At 35.3% G+C, this 19435-nt stretch overlaps 1 protein-coding gene across 3 annotated transcripts in view; it reads left to right on the top strand.

Moving 5' to 3' along the window:
• ATG5 (autophagy related 5) overlaps positions 1–19435 on the top strand; it is a 139663-nt gene that overhangs the window by 8069 nt on the left and 112159 nt on the right. For 2 of the 3 annotated variants that reach the window (XM_017878570.1, XM_017878569.1), the window contains exons 2-3: positions 871–1036; positions 8587–8714. In XM_017878570.1, the coding sequence (XP_017734059.1) occupies positions 929–1036; positions 8587–8714 (236 nt within the window). In that variant the 5' untranslated portion in view covers positions 871–928. The remainder of the gene's footprint in view (positions 1–870; positions 1037–8586; positions 8715–19435) is intronic. The other variant, XM_017878571.1, reaches the window with a different exon arrangement.

Here is a 19435-nt window from a genome sequence, read left to right as displayed (position 1 = left end):
ATTGTAGAATATTAGCATTGGAAGGCACTTGGATATTATGGAGGTCAAAAGCCATGTCCTTATGCCATACCTAGAATATTGTTTTGCAGACCTAGTGCTATATTTGTGGTATAGAGAATATTCTGAGAGATCCAAGCAGAAGCGTTTACTGTTTCATTGGGGCCAGAGGACTGGGAGCTTGGTTTACAGAGTAGGGATTTGAATAGGTGAGAGAGGAGCATATTAGGTAGGGGAATAGTAGGATACAGAGAAAGGTGTTTAGGGGGCCACTTTTGGTAGAAGGTTTACAAAAAGAAGTAGAGTAATTAAAATGGAAGTATTGGTGGGATTATATTGTGGAGAGGATGAAATTTAGAATGGGGAATGGGTTTATAGAAAGATATTTTCCCCAATGTGAAAGAGGTATTTTCTAAGATGAGAGAGTAGTTTTGCAGGAAGAGAGGAAGAACTGTCTGCAGGGGTAACTGCAAGAACGATCCTTTGGAGTTGGACTGTCAGGATTCATAGGGTATAGGTGAAGCTTCTCTTTAGATAAGCAGTAGACTCTTCTGGGCTTGAAAGACTGAGGCAAATATAGTTTCATTTTTGACTTTGGTTCATTACTCAAATGTACAATGAATATTACTGGTATATGTAATTTTGAATTAGTTACTTTTCTGATTCCTTTAAATAATAATTTTACATTTAGAATTTGTTGTACTTTTTTTGGATTTATATTAAAGATTGGTGATCACATCTTTTTTTTTTTTTTTTTTTTTTTTTGAAGTGGATAATCTTTATGGCATTGATTTTTTTAAAATAATCTTTTGTTTTCTAGCAGGTTCTTCATCCTTTCAAGGATCTGACTAATGCTCTTTATTTTATTTTCAGTTTGGCTTTGGTTGAAAAAAGAATTTAGCCTGTATGTACTGCTTTAACTACTGGAAGAATGACAGATGACAAAGATGTGCTTCGAGATGTGTGGTTTGGACGAATTCCAACTTGCTTCACGCTATATCAGGATGAGATAACTGAAAGGGAAGCAGAACCATACTATGTAAGTACATTGATTGTGGCAAATGGGATATTTAACCTTGTCCATTTTTGTAAAAGAAAAAAGCTCTAAGAACTTGGAGGCCATTATTATGTAACATTTTATATACAGCTAATTCATGCTTATTTTGGAAAAAAAATTAACATAGATAAGCATAAAGAAGGAAATATTCACCACTCAGAGGACAAAACCACTGTCAACATGTTGTCATGATGCCTTCTGGACTTTCTTTTCCTTACATGTATGTGGGTATGTTAATGGAATCAGTCATCTATGGTGCCTGCTTGACTTTCTTTTTCTTATGCATATATTCATATATAATAAATGTATGATAATGGAATAATAAGATAATATGCTTTTTTAATAGGAAGAGATTTTGAAAATAATAGGTTCAGATTGTATTCTTTTGTAGTTAAGAGATTCCAAGCAACTGTTTAACAGTGTTTTAATAGCTTAATGAACATATAACCATGCACACATACACACATGGTATGTTCACTGAGCTATTGTATGTTATATGTGAGATAATATGTAATATATATGTAATATATATTATAAATTGCTGCACCTAGACTTGCAGGTGTGAGTTAATGGATTACGTATTTTACAAACACGTTTCAAATGTCTTCTGATTTTGGTGTGCTTTGTTTCCCTTTTCTAAGTGCATGTATAATCCCAGTTTATGCCTCTGTCAGAGATGACATCCTGCCTGGTGTACTGAATAGCCCGTAATAGGCAAAGATATTCTCAATTGTTGTTACTGTTTTTTCTTTTTGTGTCTCAGGTATGCATTCTAGTGTTTACCTGGAGATGATATGGAAAAGTAAATATGTATTTGTGATGAGGAAATGCTTCTTCTGTTTCACTTTAGTAAAGTCTGCCCTTTGCTTTCCCCCTCATCTCTCTGAGAGGCAGCGCCGCTCCTTAGCCTGCCTTCGCTACGGGAAGTCAGATTACTGGAGGAAGCTACTTTTTGGGTATAGGACTCGCTCACTTTTTGGGTATAGGACTGTTGTTTTGTTTTGTTTTGTTTTCCTCTGTGCATCCTCAGCATCTGGCATTGGCTCTTCAAGGGGTACTACTCAGTGCATGAATGTTTCCCCAGGTTCATATTGGGATTTTGTTTGAAATCATCTTTTTGGGTTTTCTTATTAGAAATGATAGTTTTAGAGAAGTTTGGCAATCTTGTTATTGGTACTCAAGGTTATATACATGTGAGTAATCTTTGGAAATATCAACCGTTTTCTGTCTAGAAAAACACCACAGTTAAAAACCAAGTATGGTCATAGTTTTATTTTTAGAAGAATTTCATTTGTTAGAGGTATTTTTTCTGTTCTTGTTCTGTAACATAGGTTAGGATACCATTTTTTTTCCCAAATGAGTTTTTGGTGCTTTAATTACAACTTTAACTTTCATTGGCTTTGCAATAGTATCTAAACCAAAGAGTGTGTTTGGCCAAATTGACAACAACTGAAAATAATTTAAGTCTGTTTATTTTATTTATTTTTTTGAGACAGAGTCTCGCCCTGTTGCCCAGGCTGGAGGGGGCAGTAGCGCCATCTTGGCTTACTGCAACCTCCCCCTCCTGGGTTCAAATTATTCTCGTGCCTCAGCTTCCCAAGTAGCTGGGATTACAGGCGTGCTCCATCATGTCCAGTTAATTTTTGTATTTTTAATAGAGACGGGGTTTTGCCACGTTGGCCAGGCTGGTCTCAAACTCCTGACCTTAAGTGATCTGCCCGCCTTGGCCTCCTAAAATGCTGGGATTACAGGCATGAGCTACTCTACCAGGCCTGTTTACTTTTAAATCAAACTCTAATGTTTGACATACTTCCTAAAGTTAAATAAATTTCATGTAAAGAATACAGTATTTTTTCTTTATAGACCTGTTTAAATGTGAAAAGACTGTTGTGAGCACTAGATTGTAAGTTGTTTTCTAGTGTTTCTAATCAAATTGAAAATGGCAAGAGTGTTGAGGGTAACTGTAGGAGAAAGGATTGTCTTGTCTTGTAGGTAATTGCTTTTTTCTTGAATTCTTCCCCCAGAGAAACCACTTATGCAGTCATGATTTGTGTTTTTGAAGACTGTTGGGTGACAGGCATATAATAAATATAAAACAAAAAACTAGAATTTAAAACCATATGGCACAATCCAAATTTGGCTGTTTAAATACGTACGTGCGTAAGTGTAAGTTAATATATACAAGACAGTAAACAAAACATTAGCAATGACTAGTCTTAGAATTACAGATGAGGATTTTAGTGCCAATATAGCTGTAGTTCAGATATGTCCCTGGCTGTCAATTAAGTTTGAACATATTTTTAATATTAATATTACATATATTCCTGTCTTTTCTGCATTTTGATTTGTTGCCTCTGTGCATAATCTTTCCGCTTATATCCTGTACATATTATCACTGAGCATTATGTTTTATTTTTCAGAGAATATTGGGAAGGAGATTTGTAGAAACTGGATAACTTTTCAGTTTGTATTCTTCCGGTTATGTTCATTTAAACTGTTGCTTTTTATTTAGATTATCCAGTATAAAAACACATATACTCATTTGCATTGCTATTTTGTGACTTGTGTCTAGAAGAAATCATGATCAGACCCATGGTCATCAATGTCATGGACCCTTAACATTAGGCAGCAATCCCTTTATGTATCTTTAGTCAGGTGTCTACCCTTTTCCGCTATGACTATGTCTCTGAGCCCTGACCTCTTCCTTCACTCTTAACAGGTGACCTCACTCCCTCCTTCGTGAAGAAAATAGAAATGATGTGATAGGTGTGATAGGACCTCCCTTAACTTTCTGCCACCAAATCTGCAAAACCTATCTGCAGTCACACACATTTACTTCTCTTTCCCTCCTGTTATATTGGAAGAAGTATTCTTCCTTCTAGGCAAGACCCAGCCCTCCATCTATCTTCTGCCTTCTCAGGAAGCTAGTGGTATCTGATCTTCTCCCACCTCCACCTCTGCCTTCTCTATTTATTTTACTTTCAACTTCTTATCTGCTGGCTCCTTCACAGTTTTTAATGCTGTCATAAATCATTCCTATCCTGAAACAACAAGCCTCTGTTGACCCCATCTCTCAACTTTGGCTTTTCCTCCATGGCTAGACTTCTTAACAAGATTGTTTATAGTCATTGTTTGCCTTCCACCTCCTACCAGTGAGTTTTCTGTAATCACATTTTCATACTATTCCAAGAAAACTGTTCTTGCCAAAGTCACTAATGGTATCTTTTTAGCCAAGCTCAGAGTCTGTTTTGTAATTTTCATTTGCGTTATCTCAGCAGTGTTTGATGTTGTTGGTTGTTTCTCCCATCTTGTGGCACTGTGCTGTTTAGCCCTGCAGTGCTCAGTATCCTTGGTTTTGCTTTTGCCTCTATGGTTTTTATGTCTGTGTATATGTGTGTGGCCTTTTTTGCCACATCTTTCTCCTTTGTTTATTCCTTAATATTGGTATTTCTTAGGGCTCTGCTTTCTTTTTTTTTCACTTCACTTTTTACCCCCTGGAGTTCTTGTCCATTTTTATGTCTTTGTCAAGCATTTGTATCTTGACAGTTCCCAATATTTTTCTCCTGAGCTCCAAACCTATATATTTGTCTGCTGGAGATCCTCACTTAGATGTCTTACAGGAACTCAAACTATATATGTTTGAAACTGGGCTCATCAGCTTTCCCCCCAAGGAAATATGGTCATCTGCATTATTTTATTCCCTTCCTATTTTAGCAAGAAGAATTACTCTTACTCGAAACCTGAGACTCATCGTTTGGTGCTTCCTTCTCTCTTATCCCAGATATTTAGTTGGTAACTTATTCCAGCTGATTTTAGAGCTCAGTGTCTCTCAGACTTATCTGATCCCTTTCATCCCCCACTGCTACAGCCTAGACCAGACTACTGTTTAAAAACTGTTCAGGCCAGGTGCAGTGGCTCACGCCTGTAATCCCAGCACTTTGGGAGTCCAAGGCGGGTGGATCACCTGAGGTCAGGAGTTTGAGACCAGCCTGGCCAACATGGTGAAACACCGTCTCTACTAGAAATACAAAAAATTAGCCGGGCGTGGTGGTGGGTACCTGTAATCCCAGCTACTCGGGAGACTGAGACAGGAGAATCACTTGAACCTGGGAGGTGGACGTTGCAGTGAGCCGAGATCTTGCCTTTGTACTCCAGCCTGGGTGAGAAGAGTGAAACTCCATCTCAAAAAAAAAAAAAGATCAAATTGCGCGGTAGTGACCAGTTTCCTGCTTTTAGTTTTCCCTTCTTTCCGTTTTCTAGTCTACAATTGGAGTGATCTTTTCAAAACACATATCTGATCTTGTCACTTGCTTGCTTAAAACCTTTGTGGCTTTTCATCATTTTTAGGATCTTTAATTTAGTTTACAAGGTTCTCTATAATCTGGCCCCTGGCTTCCTCAGCACTATTCTGTCTTAACTCTCTACCTTCCTATCATATTCAGCTTCTTAGACTTCACTCAAATGTGCCCATCTTTGTTTCTCTGTATTCATTCTATGCCTTTTGTCTTGCAGTGTCCCCTGTTTGGAAAAGGCAGAGGTATCTCCCACACCTACACACACCCAGATTTCCACACCCACCCATGTTCATTTCACTCCTATTTGTCTTTTGACTCTTTGCCTTAAGTTACATACACTTCGTGTCAGGGTCTCCCCTGAAACTCTAGATCAGGTTAAATTCCTTTGCTACTTGCTCTTATAACATTCTTTACTTCCTCCTTGCATTAATCACATTTGTAATTTTGTATTTTGTATCTTTTTTGCTGTCTAACCTGTCTGCTGTATAAGGGGAAGGACTCTTCTGTCTCTCTCAATGCTATATCCTCATTGCCTAGTATGATGCTTTACACATTGGAGTGGAACAGAATTCTAGTATGTTTTACTTCTATTTTTGTCCTAGAAAGGTCTCTAATTTTAAAATTGAAAATTGTTGGACAGAATAGGACTTGGCATGAAGAAATAAAATTATGGGCAACTTTTTTGGAAACATAAGTATTCCATATAATTGCATAAAATATGTATTCTTTTAAGCTGTATAGATAAAAATGAATCACTTGTGTCAGAGTCATGGAATACTTTATACTAGGGCTAAATGAGGAATAAGAGAATGACAGTTTCCATTGTAGCTGACAGTATTTCCAAATGGAGTTAATCTTATTCAAAGTAAAAGAACTAAGAGAACATTGAAAACATTTGTTAAGTGAAATAAACCAGACACAAAAGGACAAATATTATATGGTTCCACTTAAATAAGGTACCTAGAATAGTCAAATTCATAGAGATAGAAAGTAAAATGGTGGTTACCGGGAGCCGGGGAAGCAGGGAATGGGGAGTTACTGTTTAATAAGTAGAGTTTCCGTTTAGGATGATGAAAAAGTTCTGGAGATGGATATTGAATGTACTTAGTATTACTAAACTGTACACTTAAAAATGGTTTAAATGGTAAATTTTATACTAGGTATATTTTACCACATTGAAAACAAAGAACTGAAACCAATGAAGTACACCTAAGAAAAACAATGAGTAGTATATATAATCTGCAGGTAAAAGGCAAGAAGATGATGTCTTTTCATGTTGTTTTCATTTTTATTTGTTTAAATATTTCCTAAGTAAATTGTATCTATATGTACTATAGAATAGTCATTCTTAAATCTTAGAGTGATTTCTTAGTGTTACTATGGATATATTAGTTAAAGATTACTCCTACAGGCCAAACAGAACAGAAAAATGCAGCTATATTTCAATGTGGATTCTGCCTTAAAAAAGAGTATTCTTTTAAAATTACAGTTGTTGGCTCTGCCTCACTTAACCTTTGGCATCTCTGACTCATTCAGCAAATATTTATTGTGTGCCTTCTTTAAAGCAGGCACTGTTTTGGGCAGTGGAAATGTAGCATTGAACAAAACAGGCAAAAATTCCTGTCTTAATGGAGGTTATAATCTAATGTTCTTTTTTCCTTATTGTAAAAAAGATTTTATTTCATAAAAATCATTGTGAGTTCTTCAGCAACTTTGAGTGAAGCCAAGGCATGTAGTACAACACTCTCCAAAATCGGGAGCTGATACATCCATACCCATTAGCTGTGGTGCTTCTTCCCTCCTACTGCCTCCAGAAGTTTCTATTATTTTCTACAGAATAGATTTCTATGTGATGCCCAATAATCACTTTTAAATTAAAGTTCAGGATTTATTAATAGAGACCTTATTAGACTAATAGATTATACTTACATATTTTTTGAAAACAGCTAATTTGCCATGCTGTTATGCCTTTTTTAAGAGACTTTAATGTCACATCTGTATTTGTCATTTCTGAAAGAATACACTGAATGTTTTCTCTGTCATTTATTTAAGAATAGCATGATATTGGCAAGCTATTTAAAAGTAAAACAGGGGCGATAATACTTCCTGTGGGGAAGAAAACTGCTTTTCTTATATTAAATAGTAAAAATTCCTTTTTCTTTCTTCACTAATCACAGTTATCTCTTTATAAAAGAAGAACTTATAAGTCTATTGAATGCATAATACTGTTCAACAGCTTGTTCATAGTGTTTAGTACCTTGTATTCCATGCTGGAGCATGCCAACTGTCTCCCTCCCATACCCCTGTACTCTGTAGCCCCTAGGATCAATGTCATGTTCTCCTACCTAGTTGGGACCTGTTATCTTGGACTTCCATGGTTAAATAGAAATTCCTTCAACCAGAATATCTCTTTTTGTATATATTTGCCAGCTTAGTAGTTCCACTTGATTTATTGGTCAAAAGATATCACCTTGAATAAAGAGCATGAAAGATGATGCAGTTACAAAAGCAGCCAAAAGAATAACAAAGCAGTTTTATCAGCAAAAGAAGTCAGACACTTAGGAAAGCAAGAAATGACTAGAGTGTCTACTGCAAAGGAGGAAAACCATAAATTTTTGCCAACCTCCTTCTTTTATCTAATTGTCGGTTCTTTATATAAATCATAATTGATTTTCCAAAACACTCTTCCTGTTTTATTTTTGGGTACTGTTCGTGGGGAAAAAAACACTGACCAGGTTCTTCATACTGTTTTTGTTGAGGCTTTACCTAGCCCAGCATTCTCTCTCATCCTTCAAAACATGATGGACTGGTCGAGAAGATTTGATTGATAAGTCAAGGTATACTTTAAGACTCGAGTTGATTATCTTCTTAGAACAGTTTAATTGACTCAGATGAATCATTTTAATTTTTAAGTTAAATTTGATAGAATCAATAAGTATCTTAAATAGTATGACATCTAATTACATTTTTATTTAGTGTTATAGAAAGTTGTAGATAGATTTGTGTTGATGATTCTGGACATATATGTGGTAAGCTGTGCTTAAAGTAATGGCCCCATAAGAAATATTAAAACATCTTAACCTTTAAACTTTGATCTTCTATAAAAAGCAGTTGACTTTGTGTGGGATGTTCAAAATAATGCAAAGAACACGGCTGTTTTCCTTAAAATTCAAAACCTTAGTATTTTTTAAAATAATAACTAGTAAATAAATACGATTTTACAAATTTTCATTTCAGTTGCTTTTGCCAAGAGTAAGTTATTTGACGTTGGTAACTGACAAAGTGAAAAAGCACTTTCAGAAGGTTATGAGACAAGAAGACATTAGTGAGATATGGTTTGAATATGAAGGCACACCACTGAAATGGTGAGTGAATTTTTCTGCATTATTAAGCATTAAGTATATACTAGCTTTAAAAAGGTATAGTGCCCTGAAACAGTTGTAAAAAAGTTCTACGAGGATAGATGTCATTAGTCTAGCTCATACAATACATGAAGTTTAGACTATTATTAGAATACGTTATTGAAAATATTTCTGCCTTCTGTTTGGATGCATGGATGACTGGACAGCTTCATATATTTTTAGCAATAGATTTTTGTATGGTACAATAAGAATATATTTGGTTATGGGCTATTTTCAGACATATTTAAAACTTCCTTATGAAAAGTCATCTCTTGACACTATTCAGTTTTATTTCTGTCACCAAAATATTTATAACATCTTTATATACATGATTACCTTAAGTGGCATTGTTCACACTGATTGCCATATTTAGTTGACCACTGTGTCAGAAGCACATCTTAACTAGGCTTAGTTTAGAGTATTTAAAATATATTGATTTCCTTTTACATGAAAATAAATTTGGTGTTTTACATTTTTAAGAAGAGTATTGAACTGATAAGAACAGATACTACACTAATCCCAGCACTTCGGGAGGCCGAGGCTGGCAGATCACCTGAGGCCGGGAGTTCGAGACTAGCCTGACCAACATGGAAAAACCCCATCTCTACTAAAAATACAAAATTAGCTGGGTGTGGTGGCACATGTCTGTAATCCTGGCTTTTCAGGAGACTGAAGCAGGAGAATTGCTTGAACCTGGGAGGTGGAGATTGCGGTGAGCTGAGATTGCGCCATTACACTCCAGCCTGGGCAACAAGAGTGAAACTCTGTCGCAAAAAAAAACAAAAAGTATTAAAATCATATCCTAAACCTGGGCTTATCCATGTACAAATGATGTTTTTTTGTACTTCCTCTGTTATTGGGAGTTTTGTTCATTGTGCTTCCAAAAATATTTAATGAAACTGGAAATTACAGAGAGAAGAATGTAAAAAAAAAATAGTTCAAGGTATGCTGGATGTTAATGTTGAAATGCTGCCATTTGGATACAGTTGAAGGAAAAGATACAGGCTAAGACAGATTTAAATGAAACATGAAAATACAAATTGGTGAAAATGGACTTGCTCTCTGAATTGGGGAATATTAAAATGAAGAGTTTTTGGAAGAGCTTTAGGACAAATGAAAGGAAGCTAGTTAGGTGTTTAATAAATGCAGCTGATGTGAATCAGAGGACTTTATTAGCAAGGAGAGAAATTTTGGAACTCACCTTGTGCTGATGAGATCCCAAGAATGAGTAAATTTTTCATAATGGCTTACAAACATGCAAGGTTGTATTTTGGGTCCCGTCTCTAATCCTTTGAGATGGTTCTGGGAAGTTATGACATAGTTGTCTTGTTACAGCATTCTTTCTTTAAATCAAAACAATACTGAGCTTCATGATCATATATCAGACTCCTCTGACTCTTCTTGAGTAGTTCTAGACGTCACGCAGCATAGATAAGGCAATGTTTTCCATTTCTTATTTCTCAGGAGAATTGGAGGTTTTGGAAGGGGAAGGTGGCTTAAAGGAAGTGTAAATGGAGTAATGATTGTCAAATAGAAGAGTAGAATGACAGGATGGGGGGGAAGAGTGTGGGAGAGTAGCAATGGGGTGTATGTATGCACTTGACATTTCTATCTATAGTTATTTACATTGTATTGCATTATATGTATTACAGATAATCTCAAGATTTTGTGTGACTAGCGGGGCTTTTCAGTTTTATTGTAAAGCAGGATTTCTCAATAGGGTCACTATTGACATTTTGAATTTGATAATTCTTTGTTGTGGTGGGCTACCCTGTACATTATAGGATATTTAACAGCAGCTCTGGCCTCTTCCTACAAGTGCCAGTAGCACTTCCTCCAGTTTTGATTATCAAAAATGTTGCCAGATGTCCCTGAATGGAGGCAGAACCACCCCCAGTTGAGGAACTGTGGAAAATTTGGGAAACCTCAATTTAGCTTGTAAAGTAAGTGATTGCTAAGTCATCATCTTTCAGTTGCTGTTTTATTCTGTCCCTTGTGGTGATTATTCTTGTATTCAATATGGCTTATATTTTGTAGGTTTATGGGTAAATAGTGTTTGGACCCATTTCTCGTTGTCACTGCAGAACAATGATTTTGGCTTAAACATTATTATACCATGTTCTTACTTGGTCAGTATTTATCCCTTTGGAAAGTCTTTTATTGAAGAGTGGAGTTCTTTTCCCTTTTGGAGAGCTTATGTGAAAGCAATTATATTCAAGTATCTTCATGGTAGTTTTGGGGGTGTTAACTTTTTATGTGTTATATCACTTCCACAGTTATGTCATGCTGTAAGCTCATTATAGCTAATGACTTTTGATACATCTTTTCCTTTAGTGTTTTTAAGTACTCCATATATATGAGGCGTGAATAACTTCCAGAGGCATAAATGTAATCCAGGACCTCTGGGCTTAGTCTTGATCTTTTCTCTCTTTGCTTCCAGTAATATCAGTTTTCTCTTATGTTAAAAAAATGTGTCTTCCTGGAAATAGGCTATCAATATAAGAATATCTGGCATTTAAATAGTGGGTTTCGCAAAATAGGATGGTTTTGTGAATTTCCATCAGTGTAGGAAAGCAGCTACCACTGAAGTGTTGGAAGACTTGGACTTTTGAGACCACACAAGCGTCTTAAGGATAGAGAAGCATTTATTTGAGTTGGATAATAACGTCCTTCCTATATTTATTTTTTGGAGTTTTAAATAAGTTCAGGTAGGAAAGGAAATTAGTTGCCAGTTAAGACAACTCATAAATGAGGGAAGAAAGAACAGAAATTGATGTTTCTTCTCTTCTTTATAACCTTATCACTGATTCTGTCCCCTAATTCAATTAAGTCTGTCTTTTCATACAAGGTGACAGTTCTCAATGGCAAGAAAAAAAAACTAGAGTCCTTGATACTCAGATGGTAAAAATATGACTTTATCTTCCTTTTGGTAGGACATAGATGAAGAGTATGGGGGCTTTGTTTTTTAAACAAATGCTTGGTTTTAAAGAGTCTTTTAAGAAATACTACATTTAGTAAAATTAGTTATAGATAATAGCATAATGGAGTATTCTTAAAACAAATTATTTTTCCTTTACTGTTAATTCTTTGTTACTATTCTTTGTTCATCTACTTGGCTAACAGACTCTGTGAGAAGGGAAAAATAATCCCAAGCATATAATTAATGTAGAATAAAATTCATCTTTTCTTTTTTTTTTTGAGATGGAGTTTTGCTCTTGTCGCCCAGGCTGGAGTGCAGTGGCATGATCTCAGCTCACTGCAACCTCCGCCTCCCGGGTTCAAGTGATTATCCTGCTTCAGCCTCCTGAGTAGCTGGAATTACAGGCTCTTGCCACCACACCCAGCTAATTTTTGTATTTTTAGTAGAGACAGGGTTTCACCATATTGGCCAGGCTGGTTGGTGTTGAACTCCTGAGCTTAGGTGCTCCACCTGCCTGGGCCTCCCAAAGTGCTGGGATTACAGGCATGAGCCGCCGCACCCGGCCAATTCATCTTTTTTAGAGTATGGTTTGAAGAGATTTTAAACAATTGTGTACCGTTGTGTAGCTACTAAGAAAATCAAGATGATAAGATATTTAATTTCACAAAATTCCCTGGTGCTCCTTTACAGTTACCTCTTCCTTCCCCCAACTCACAGCAATTACTGATCTAATTTCCCATCTCAGTGGTTTTACCTTTTTCAGAATGCCGTATAAATGGAATCATGTAGTATGTAGCCTTTTGTGTCTGAATTTTACCTCAAGTAATGCTTTTGAGACTCATCTGTTTTGCATGTATTAGTGGTTTTTTCCTTTTTATTGCTGAATAGTATCCCACTGTATAGTTGTACCACAAATTGTTTGTTTATTCATGTGGACATTGGGTAGTTTCCATTCTGGGACTATTTTGAGAAAAGCTGCTGAAAACACCTAGAGGTCTTTCTCTGCCAAACCGCATATATTGTAAAAGAGAAAATTTAATTTTGTTTTCCGAATGTTCCTTTATTTTTTATTTTATAATTAAAAAAATTTTTACTATGGAGCACTTCACAAATTTGGGTGTCATCCTTGTGCAGGGGCCATGCTAATCTCTGTTGTTCTAATTTTAGTATATGTGCTGCCAAAACGAGCATGAATGTTCATTTTTAGTATGTGGAAAATGTGATTGATTTTTGTGTTCTGCAACCTTGCTGGACTCACACACTAGGTCTAGGAGTTTTTTTGGTAGATCCTTTGGGGTTTTCTATGTAAACAGTCTTGACATCGGCAAATAGAAATTACTTTAATTTTTCTAATCTGTAGGCCTTTTATTTCTTCTTCTTCTTCTTCCTCCTCTTCTTCCTCTTCTTCTTCTTTCTTCTTCTTCTTTCTTTTTCTTCTTCTTCTTTTTCCTTGGATTAGAGTGGTGAGAATGGACATCTTGTGGTGTTCTTAGTTTTATGGGGAATGTATTAGTCTTTCACAACTGTCATGAATAGATGTTGGATTTTTGTCAGATGCCTTTTCTGTGCTAATTATATGATTGTATCACTTTTCTTCCTTAGCTTGTTGCTATAATAGATGACATTTGTGGATTTTTGATGTTGGACCAACCTTGTATACCTTTAATAAGTCCCATTTGGTCACGGAATGTAATTAGTTTTATACATTGTTGGATTCAGTTTGCCAAATAATATTTTGTTGAGGATTTTTATGTCTTATGTTCATGAGAGGGATTGTATTTTTCTATTTTTTCGATTGTCTGATTTAGTATTAGGGTTATACTGGCTTTATAAACTGAGTTGGGAAGTGTTCTGTTCTGATGTATTTTCTGGAGAAGATCGTGTAAAAATGCTGTTAATTCTTTAAGTGTTTGATAGAAATCTCCAGTGAAACCACTTGGGTCTGGAGGTTTCTTCCTGGGGAGCATTTTAATTACCAATTCAATTTCTTTGATATATATAGATCTACTCAGCTTGCCTATTTCCTCTCCATTGAGTATTGGTAGTTTATGGGTTTTGGGGATTTGGTTCGTTTTTTTCTAAGTTGTTGAATTTATAAATATAGAGTTATTTATAGTATTTCCTTATCAGTGAATGACTGTAGGATCTGTAGTGTTGTCTTCATTTTTTCAACTTTGTTAGAGGTTTACCAATTTTATTTGTTTTTTTGAAGAGCCAGTGTTGTGTTTATGGATTTTCTCTACTTTTAAAATTTCCAATTTCGTTGGTTTCTGTTTTGTTTTAATAATTTTATTCCTTCTGCTTGCTTTGGTTTTGTTATTTTTTTCTAGTTTCTTGAAAAGGAACTTAGGTTATTTTTTTGAGCCCTTACCTTAATTTTTTTTTAAATTGTAGTAAAATGCATGTAACAAAATTTACCATCTTAACCATGGTAGTGTTAATTACACTCACAATGCTGTATAAGCATTTAGTGTTACAGATGTCTATTTCGGCCATGCTTTAGTGTAGTTCATAAATTTTGATATGTTCTGTTTTTATTTTCATTCAAGTCTATGTATTTTTAAAATTTTCTTTTGAGGCTTTCTTTTGGAGCCTTAGTTTTTTTTTTAGAAATGTGTTTAATTTCCACATTTAGTGGTTTTTTTGTTATCTTAATTAATTTCTAGTTTGATTCTATTGTAGTAAAAAAAGAGCTTACTGTAATTTTGGATCTTTTAAATTTGTTGATATTCGTCTCCACTCTTGATTCCCTTATTATCCAGCCTCTGGATTCTGATTCTGTCTTCTAAGTATACCTTAAACTCCCTGCTTTGTTTTTTGGGATTCAGACGCATCTGATTTCTCATATGGATTGTTTTAGTAACCTCTTAATTTGTCTTCCTGCGTATAATACTGTTACTTTTAGTTTATTCTCCCCAGTACCATAATTTTTCTTTCTGAAATGCAGATCTAACATTGTTATTCTCCTCAAGAACCCTTTTCTGACTTCTCATCATCTACAGTGTAAAGCCAAACACTAAAGCATGATGTGTGTGTAAGGTTGTCCATGATCCCACTTCTTTCCAGGCGTACTAAGCTACTTGTTTTAATGAATATTGGATAATGTTTTGGGCTTCTGTTCCTTTGCTCATCTTCTTTGATAAATCATTTTTGCTCTTTCTAGCATCCTTTGTTTTGGTTGTAATTAATTATTCATTCATATATTCCCTCCTTTAGCTCATACTTCTAACTTCTAGCTTAACTATGACCTTTTTTTATGGTTCTTTTTAGTCCAAAGTGATCATTTCTACCTTTGTGCCATCTCTACACTATGTGTGTACTTCATATATTCTTGTCATGTTATAACTGTATATTGTAACATAATGGTTATTAAGGATGCTGACTCTGGAGTCAGAAACCAGATTTCAAATCCTAGCTTCATCACTTACTAGTGGTATAACCATGGGCAAGTTATTTGACCTTTTTTTTTTTTTTTTTTTTTTAAGATGGAGTCTCGCTCTTTTGCCCAGACTGGAGTGCAGTGGCGCAATCTCGGCTCACTGCAACCTCCTACTCCCGGGTTCAAGCAATTCTCTGGCCTCAGCCTCCTGAGTAGTGGGGATTACAGGCGCCCGCCCACCACGCCAAGCTAATTTTTGTGTTTTTAGTAGAGATGGGGTTTCACCATGTTGGTCAGGCTGATCTCAAACCCCTGACCTCGTGATCCACCCACCTTGGCCTCCCACAGTGCTGGGATTACAGGCGCGAGCCACCGTGCCCGGCCCTATTTGACCTTTTTGTATCTCAGTTTTCTTATCTGTAAAACAGCAATAATAATGGTACCTTGTACTTCTGTAAGTTTGAAGAATTAAGTGAGTTAATACGGGTTAAGTATCCCTTATCCAAAATGGTTGGGACCAGAGTGTTTCAGATTTCAGATTTTTTCAGATTTTGGAATGTTTGTATTTTATACTTACAGTATTCCAAATCTGAAAATTGGAAATACAAAATGCTTCAATAAGCATTTTCTTTGAGCGTCATGTCAGTGTTAGAAAAGGTTCAGATTTTGGATCATCTTTCTTTGTACTTTAACCAGTAGCACATAGGAGGGGATAAATAAATGTTTGTTCAGTGAATAAATGAATGAATTTAAATTTGCCCCTTGCTTTTATTTAGAAAACCGAGACTCAAATAAGTAAAATAACTTGCTCAAATAGGTAAGGTAGGACCAAGATTTTGAGAGTATCAGTTCAGGGCTCTTTTCACCACACCTGCTAACATTTTGTTTAAAAACTTTTCTCCCATCTTGTCTGTTCTCTAATTGCTTATGTCAGTTTGTCCAAACTAGAATTTAAAAAATTTAACAACAGTGGTGTACTTATAATGAATACTCCGTACATTTGTTGTTGTTGATTTGTAGATAGCTTACAAGGAGGTTTTGTCTGATTAGAGCTTTATCTTTGTATCTTTAGCTTTTAAAAATTACATGGGAAATGGAAAGTGCTGGCCTGACTCAAAATAGTCTCTTTCTTCAGAGGGATGTTAGTCAGCAGAGGGTGCTCTAACATTGCATTTTGAGGGGTGAAGTTTCTTATTACCACAACTGGTGTTCACATTTTATATTTGTTACTTTTATATTACAATTATTTTAAAAGAACAGTTCTTGGTCCTTCTGAAGAATACTTTGTAAGTAAACCCTAATTTTGGTTTAGATCTTAGACCTTCAAGCACAGAATTTAGAAAAAGCTTCTCATTTTGTCAACTATAAAATAAATAACTTTAGTGGGAAGTTTTACTCTGTGCAAATTGACTTACTTTCAGGACAGGTGGTGAAAGGAAGAAGTTGAAATTACTTTTGAATTGTAAAAAAGTAATTTTTTAAAATTTGTAAAATTTTTTTTTACAATTTTAAAAATTGTAAAAAAATATACTCGGGCTGTATAATTTTGGTCAATGATCGACCACAATTAGGGTGGTGGTCCCAGAAGATGGTAATTCTGTATTTTTACAGTATCCTTTCTATGTTTAGATGCATACATACTTACTGTGTTACAGTTGTCTAGAGTATTCAGTGTAGTAACATGTTGTACAGGTTTATAGCCTAGGAACATTAGGCTACACCACATGGCCTAGGTATGTAGTAGGCTATGGCAACTAGGTTTGTGTAAGTACACTGTGATGTTTGAACAGTGAACGAAATTGCCTAACAATGCATTTCTCTGAACATATCCATGTTGTTAAATGTCCCATGGCTGTATTGACATTGATCTTAAACACAGACGTGATAAAATGACTTAGAATTTAATGCTCTTTGTGATTTCAAAAGTAAATTTTAGCAAAATGCTCTAGTGAAAACCTGTGTATAATTTTTTAAAAAACATTTAACGTTTTAATCATGAATGCTAACAGATTCTTCTGTCTTATTTCCAGTCTTTTTAAGGTTGTGAATTTCTGGAACGTAACCCATTTATGCAGGAGGTTACAATTTTTTATGTGTGAGAAATCAGACCTTGTCAATGACCTTGAACAGTTTACATAACTCCCACAGGCTTAGTGTTCCAATAATGGAACACTAGGCATAAAGGGGTTAACAATGTATTCTGTAAACTGGATTTTTAAAATGTGACTTACATAGCATTTTATATATATGGTATCCCTTCATTATTTTTGAACTTTTTCATATATAAGAATAAACTTAGAAAGCTGTGAAACACATTGCTACTCTATAGTTGTTTATATTTGTCCCACATACAGAGTAAGTCAATATTCACAGCAATCATCAAATTACTTTGGTTTGCATTTGTAGTTACATGCTTGCAGTTACAATGAAATGTAATTCTGTTTCCAGTGAATCAGAATGCAGCAACTTTCCGAATAGGAGGCATTTATTTTAGTGACATGAACTTGGGCAGTAGTTCTCCAGTACAGGGAAAATTCTTTTAGTGCTGATTTTAGAATACTTGTATTAGTTTGCTATCTGAGTACAGATATTTAGACTAGAATCATGTTCCTTCTGAGAATATCCATTATTGCTACACCATGTGCCAATGTGCACACGTGCACACGTGCACACATACACACACATATAAATGGAGTAATGAATAAAAAAAGCAAAGAAATATTAAAATATATTCATTTTGAGAATTGAATATGGAAGACAAGAGCAATGTAAAGAAAAAAAAAATAAAATGTAAAAATAGACCTAATACTGTTCTCATGCAGTCATTTTCTGTAGGGCAATACGTTGAGCCTTTAGCTAGTTGGGTCCTCTTATTTATGCAGAAAATACAGTTCTGGATAAGAGTCGGTGTTCCGTATCCATGGGTTCTGCATCCATGGATTCAGCCAACCATGGATTGAAAATATTTGGGGGAAAAAGCAATAACTAATAATACAACAATAAAAATGAAACCACAAAAAGTCCAATATGGTTTAACAACTATTTACATAGCACTTACTTTGTAACAGGTATTATAAGTAATCTAGCAATAATTTAAAGTATGCAGGAGAATGTATGTAGGTTATATGCAAACACTGTGCCATTTAATATAAGGGATTTAAGCATCTGCGAATTTTGGTATCCAGCTGGGTCCAGGAACCAATCCCCCATACATACCAAGGGTGGACTGTATTCCAGGTTCAAATCCTTATTATTTCCTTTTCTATTAAATTTAAGTTAGATGGCAGAAGTAGCAACGTAATAGCCAATAGTTACATTATGATTTACTTATGGTGTATGTGGTTTCTGTGTTGTGGATTAGAAGCCTCCTCACAAAACTGTATATAATATCTGTTTAGAAGAGTTGTACAAATGAGTACTTTTGAAATCCTTAATGTAAATAAGATTAAAGTGTAAGAGAAACTCAATACCTTTAATTTTGCCGGTTCTGTTTTCTTTTACAGATTTTCTTGAATATCAATAGATTCATCAGAAATAAGCAATCTGGGAACCAGTGAAATCATTTTTCACTGGTTTTGTTGGGAATCAATATCTTTACATGAAAATAATTATAACATAAAAATTTGTATTGAACCACATGTTAATTATAGAATTTGACAATAGAAATAAGTAAATAGAAACAAGTAAATAAGTAAATGGTTATTTTACTCCTAAGTTTTCTGGTTCATTTTATTTAAAAAAAAATCATTACAGGACGATTATTCATTTTAATAATATTTAGAATGTTTTATGTTAGTACTTTTTTTTTTTTTTTTGGAAATGGAGTCTCCCTCTGTCGCCCAGGCTGGAGTGCAGTGGCACTATCTTGGCTCACTGCAACCTCCACCTCCCGAGTTCAAGCAGTTCTCCCACTTCAGCCTCCCAAGTAGCTGAGACTACAGGTGCATGCCACCACGCCCAGCTAATTTAAATTTAAACATAATTTTAAGGAAGTCTATGTTTACATTTATCTCCTAATTCTTAATATACCAAGACAAAGGAGTCGTCATCATTTACCATCTGGGACCAGTGAAATAAAAAGTTTTAAGATTTCGACAGGGTAGGGCCAGGCACAGTGGCTAATGATTGTGTAATCCCAGCACTTTCAGAGGCCAAGGCAGGTGGATCATGAGGTCAGGAGTTCAAGACTAGCCTGGCCAACAGAAACCCCATCTGTACTAAAAATACAGAAATTAGCCGGGTGTGGTGGTGCATGCTTGTAATCCCAGCTACTTGGGAGAATCGCTTGAACCCGGGAGGTGGAGGTTGCAGTGAGCCAAGATCACACCACTGCATTCCATCTTGGGCAACAGAGGGAGAAGAAGTGAGACTCTGTCTCAAAAAAAA

The sequence above is a fragment of the Rhinopithecus bieti genome, unplaced genomic scaffold (assembly GCF_001698545.2).
Source record: "Rhinopithecus bieti isolate Rb0 unplaced genomic scaffold, ASM169854v2 scaffold_10614, whole genome shotgun sequence".
Lineage (NCBI taxonomy): Eukaryota > Metazoa > Chordata > Mammalia > Primates > Cercopithecidae > Rhinopithecus > Rhinopithecus bieti.
The sequence above is the reverse complement of the archived record's forward strand: the minus strand, read 5'-3'. Positions and strand labels throughout refer to the sequence as shown.